The sequence below is a fragment of the Trachymyrmex cornetzi genome, unplaced genomic scaffold (assembly GCF_001594075.2).
Source record: "Trachymyrmex cornetzi isolate Tcor2-1 unplaced genomic scaffold, Tcor1.1 scaffold83, whole genome shotgun sequence".
NCBI classification, from domain to species: Eukaryota; Metazoa; Arthropoda; class Insecta; order Hymenoptera; family Formicidae; genus Trachymyrmex; species Trachymyrmex cornetzi.
This window is the reverse complement of record NW_017300169.1, coordinates 5,336,616-5,342,568: the sequence shown is the minus strand read 5'-3', so window position 1 is coordinate 5,342,568 and position 5,953 is coordinate 5,336,616. Positions and strand designations below refer to the sequence as shown.

Below are 5,953 nucleotides of genomic sequence, written 5' to 3'. Positions count from 1 at the left end.
AACTTAGTCAGAATAATGATTATTTAATTGTAGCAAAGATCTTCTAAGATATGTCATTTTCTATGAATACAGGGATATTACGATTAATAATGCCAAAGGCTTGTCAGACAACAAAATAGGTGATTATAAAAATCTACTCACCAACTTCATTTTTTCTCAAAAATCGCTATAAATAATATATACAATGCTTGTGGTGCAAACCACTTAACACAACAAATTAATATTATATCAGCTATCTACAGTCAAAAAAGAGATTTTTCTGCCGTGTCTTGTTTGAGTTATAAGCATTTTGACAATCAACCCCGTACGACAACCAGCCCCGGTCTCCCCTACTAAATAATATTTATTAATCACAAATTATAATTTTCTGACGATAAGTTTCAACGGTACGTTTCGACTATACTTAGTCCTCATCAGCCGCAAAAATACATAAATAATACCCAAATATCTAATTATATTAACATTTTATGAGGAACATCTCACATTCGAGTTCCAATAGATATTATAACAGATTTCTAAGAATCATTTCACCTTCGTGTTACAAAAGACGATATATCGCAACCATATCATATGTAGTCAAACTTGATAAAGATAAACGATGTAATGAAGAGTCATGATTCCGAACCAATCATCGGTTAATAGCGAGAAAGAGCAGTCAGTATGAATAAATGAATAAATTCCAGTCATATTAATGATGGTAGCTTGGTGTCAAATCATATGAAAAATTGTATATACGTCCTTAATAATAATTGGTAGAAAAACTAAATATTATATAGAATAAATTATCGTCAAAATTGAAACTATAAAGACATTAAACAGTTGGCAACTTAAAACTATCTTTAGCACTTAAAAATATGTGGTAAACCGATAATAAATTATAACTTTATGTACGTATATATATAAAAATTTCATTGGAACAAAAGCACAACGCGAAACATAAATAACAAACGCTTTAAATTTATAACGTCAATTAACAAAATTAAATAATTATCAAGGAATAAAGAATAAAGGTTATGCAACACTTACATTAATATGAAGGTAAATACAAATTATACATAATAGCAAGTTAGCAGCAGTCTATTAAAATTGTAATATAAAATTTAGAATCGGTTATATTCACTGATGCAAGACCGATTTTAACTGGAGAGAGTATAAACGCAAATGATATGTAATATATGATATCCAGTGTTTGCCGACATCTAGATGAAACCATCTTAGATGGTCATCTAGATGGAAAATTGGAACATCTCATCTTACATCTAGATAGTGCAAATATAAACCATCTTCATCTTTATCTTAGATAGAAAAATATACCATCTAATCTAAAAAAAATTTTAGATAACTTTAATTCGACATAAATAGGTTTGTTTCTTACAATTTTCAGCTGACATTTTTCTTTTTCTTACAATTTTCAGCGAGTACTGAAAATGTATAGTATACGTAACGTGATTAACGTGAACTATGGATAATTTGCACGCTAAAAATGCTGTAGGAGAAAGAAATCATCTTCAAGCAGCAGCGGAGATGAAGATTTTTTCCGCGATTTTATGAAAAAAAATGATCTTATTAGTATGCAACCAGTTATCAGCAGCAGCATAGAAGCGCTTTCCTATTTAGAATCAAAATCAAAGGATTTATGTTCCCTCGTAAATTTCCCTAATGAAAAAAAATATTTTTTAAACATAATACTTCTTTATCATCATCTGCGCCAGTAGAGCGGCTGTTTAGTATAGAACAACAAATATATGTACCTCGTCGTAACCGTTTGTCGGATGGAAATTTTGAGAAACTTTTGTTTTTGAAAAATAAAGACTTATAAATAAAAATGTGAACGTTTATATATCCTTTTTCCGATCAGCGCAACATTTTATGTTTATAATTATTTTAAAACAAAACCATCTAAAAAAACAATCTAGATGGATCGCTTAATCATCTCATCTTTCATCTAGATTTTTGCAAATCAAAACCATCTTCATCTCATCTAAGATGGATTTACGGATTTCCATCTCATCTCCATCTAGATGATTTTAAAACTATCTAAGCGCAACATTGATGGTATCATTTGCGTTTATACTCTCTCACAATTAAGATCGGTCTTGAATCAGTGAATATAACCGATTCTCTCTCTCTCTCTCTCTCTCTCTCTCTCTCTCTCTCTCTCTCTAAATTCTATATTACAATTTTAATAGACTGCTACTAACTTGTCATTATGTATAATTTGTATTTAATGTAAGTGTTGCATAACCTTTATTCTTTATTCCTTGATAATTATTTAATTTTGTTAATTGTTATTATAAATTTAAAGCGTTTGTTATTTATATTTCGCGCTGTGTTTTTGTTCTAATGAAATTTTTATATATACACGTACATAAAGTTATAATTTATTGTCGGTTTACCATATATTTTTAAGTGCTAAAGATAGTTTTTAAGTTACAAATTGTTTAATATCTTTATAGTTTCAATTTTGACGATAATTTATTCTATTTAGTTTTTCTTCCAATATTATTAAGGATGTACATACTACCTTTTATATGATTTGACATCAAGCAACATCATTAATATGACTGAAATTTATTCATTTATTTATACTGATTGCCCTTTCTCTTTATTAACCGATGAATTGGTTCGGAATCATGACTCTTCACTACATCATTTATTTTTATCAAGTTTGACTACATATGATATGGTTACGATATATCGTCCTTTGTAACACGAAGGTGAGATGATTCTTAGAAATCTGTTATATTATCTATTGTAACTCGAATGTGAGATGTTCCTCATAATATGTTAATATAATTAGATATTTGGGTATTTATGTATTTCTACGGCTGATGGGGACTAAGTACAGTCGAAACGTACTGTTGAAATTTATCGTCGGAAAATTATAATTTGTGATTAATAAATATTATTTAGTATACCTAACTATAACTCGTTTAATGTATTGACCTGGGTTTTACTATTTATTAATTTGTTGTAAGTTATACGAGCGAAAAGAATTGATATTATTTATATTGTAAAAAAATTATTGTCATTTGTAAACTCATCAAGATTTTTCTCTCACAACGTGATATACTATTTAAATCAGACATAAAATAAAGCAATAGTAATAATATATAATAATAATAATAATAATAGAGTTACTAACAATAATAATAGAGTACTAACAATAATATACATTATTATGGCATGTATCTTGCGTTTTTCAACCTTTTTCAATTGGCGACACATTAAATAACGAGTCAAATTTCTCAAGATATATCATTAAATAAACACGTTTCACTGCTCAACAAAATTATAAGTTTATAAATTCCCGTCAAGTATTGTATGTTATAATGACTTGTGTCAAAATTATTCCTATTCATAATATAATATATATTCCTATTCATTTCAATATATAAAAAACTTTATAGATTTGATTAGATCAGGAAGTCCATATATTGTGTATACTAGATTATTATTAGTGATATTTTAAATCATAATTATGTGTGATTAATGTGTATTCAACATTTTTTCAGAGTCACCAGATGAATTGGGTGTAACGACATCCATACCGATTATAAATGATGGAATCTTGAAGTCATCGAACACATTCTGTTCGAAATTTCTTCCGCTACTTTGTAACTTTTACAAATGTTTGTACAAATTTTTTATTCAAATTTGTGTGTGCCTATCACATTGTCCCGGATCTTACCTAATTAAACTGGAAGAATGTTTGCAGAAAATGCTGAGTATAGTCATACCACCAATTTTTAATTCAATTTGCTGTTTATTCAAAACAAAAATAGAATTTTTAAAAGGATGTCATTCATTGATAATCGCATTACTTAGTAAGTTTTATTTATGTGAGAAGAAGATAGTCTTCAATTGTTTGATGAACTGTATTAAAAATTTAACCCATAATTTACCCAATAATTTAAACTATGTGAAACATATATTAGAGGAAGTCAAACATAACTGCGCTTCTGGAGGCGGTAATGCAAGCAATACAAGTGGAAGCCTCTTAGGTAATTTAGTTACAGGCTTTGGTGGAGCCTTAGGTGAAACCTTAGGTGGAAGTTCAGGCTTAGGTGGAATCTTAGGTGGAGGCTCAGGCTTAGGTGGAATCTTAGGTGGAGGCTCAGGCTTAGGTGGAGGCTCAGGCTTAGGTGGAGGCTCAGGCTTAGGTGGAGGCATGGTTATTGGGTAGTAGATTACATCTTAAAATTATTTAAGCTTGGCGAATTATATAATGACAATGGCAAGACTATTTGAAATACGCACATCGTAAATGCTAATAACAATAAAATTCCTTTCGTCGACGAATGAATATATTTCCTATTATGCACTTGTATTTGTTTTAAGTATTAACATAAAAATTGATTATAATGATATAAATTGTTAAAAATGCTACTAAAAATATGTAATGTATGTATACATATTAATATTGTAGTTCTTAACGTTATGGGAAAAATAAAACGTTGTTTTTTAAACTATTTTTGTTAATGACTTTTTAACGAGTACTGACCGCCAACTAAAACTTCTTGGAGGTTATTCAGGATAATGACCTTAACAATATATATCAAGGTCACTGGAGGTATCTCCCCTTTTCTTAATATTTACTTTAATAACACTCGTTAGAAACATAAGGTATAAGATTTTATTAAACAATGAGAGTAAATATACAATAGTATAATTTAGGTAACTTTTACAATTTTTTTAACATTTCTTATTTTGCGTCCATTTGCTTTTTTATTTATTCCTACATTTTTGCTTTTTTTTACTTTCTCTAAAATGTTCACAGTATACTTTAAGACTCTTTGTAGCATACTAATTGAAAAACCCTAATCGTACTTTTATAATTAATTATCCAAATCCGAATAAAGATATGTAATATGAAATGTTTTATTTTGTGTCTCATACTATTCAAAGTTGCACGGAAATGTAATTAAAATTAGAAAATTATAACTTTACGTTCCTGTTAAATATTGATATAAAAACTTACATCAAAAATTATTCTTATTCATTTCGATAAAGGAGAAAAATTTGCAGATCTGTTTTGATCTGTTTTCATTTATAATTCTATACAATATATTAGGTGTTAAACTTAATACCTGCCGTTTTTCGTCTCCAAAATTGATTTGTTTCGAAGGGAAATACCTTAATCAAAGTATTATTAATACAGTATTATTAATAAAGTAGAAAATAGAAGTATTAGTAATAAAGTAGAAAATGGAGGAAATTATTTAATTTGATTAAGGTATTCATTCATCTTCCCTTCGAAACAAATTAATTTTGGAGACGAAAAACGGCAGGAATTAAGTTTAACACCTAATAATATATTAGATTATTATAAATAATATTTTAAATCGTAATCATATGCAATTGATACGTATTCAACACTTTTTCAGTGGAAAGGACAAACCTTTTGACAAGCTTAATAGAGTAAACTGTGTGTGTGCGCGCGCGCGCGTGTGTGTATGTGTGTGTGAAAACTCTGAAAAATATTATTTTAAACGATGGCGGAAGTACTATACCTACAACATCAATACTAATACAATACATAATACTATACATATATCTACATAATACAAAATACTAAGTATTATACCTATAACTGATTCATTTTTGGCCAATAGAGGCCGTATTGTATAGTAGAAAAAATCCTAAAATTTTTTAAACTTGGCGAATTGTATGACGATAATGGCAAGAATTCTTTAAATATGATGCGTACATAAGTGCTAATAACAATAACATTTATTTCATCGACAAATGAATATGCTTTCTATTATGCACTTATATTTGTTTTAAATATTGACATAAAAATTGATCATAATGACATAAACTATTAAAAATGATATTAAAAATATGTATATAATATAAAATATAAAAATGTATATATATAAATATATATAGATAATGATACATATATGTATATATAGATATGTACATATAAATATATATATATATATATATA

At 27.8% G+C, this 5,953-nt stretch overlaps 2 protein-coding genes across 13 annotated transcripts in view; one reads left to right on the top strand and one right to left on the bottom strand.

Annotated features, from left to right (window-relative positions):
• The window catches only part of LOC108768810 (uncharacterized), a 4,931-nt gene extending 543 nt beyond the window's left edge, over nucleotides 1-4,388 (top strand). The window contains exon 2 of the mRNA XM_018519415.1: nucleotides 3,516-4,388. Within this exon, the coding sequence (XP_018374917.1) occupies nucleotides 3,516-4,186 (671 nt within the window). The 3' untranslated portion in view covers nucleotides 4,187-4,388. The remainder of the gene's footprint in view (nucleotides 1-3,515) is intronic.
• The window catches only part of dnc (phosphodiesterase dunce), a 215,054-nt gene that overhangs the window by 39,260 nt on the left and 169,841 nt on the right, over nucleotides 1-5,953 (bottom strand). The gene's annotated exons all lie outside the window — the stretch shown is intronic.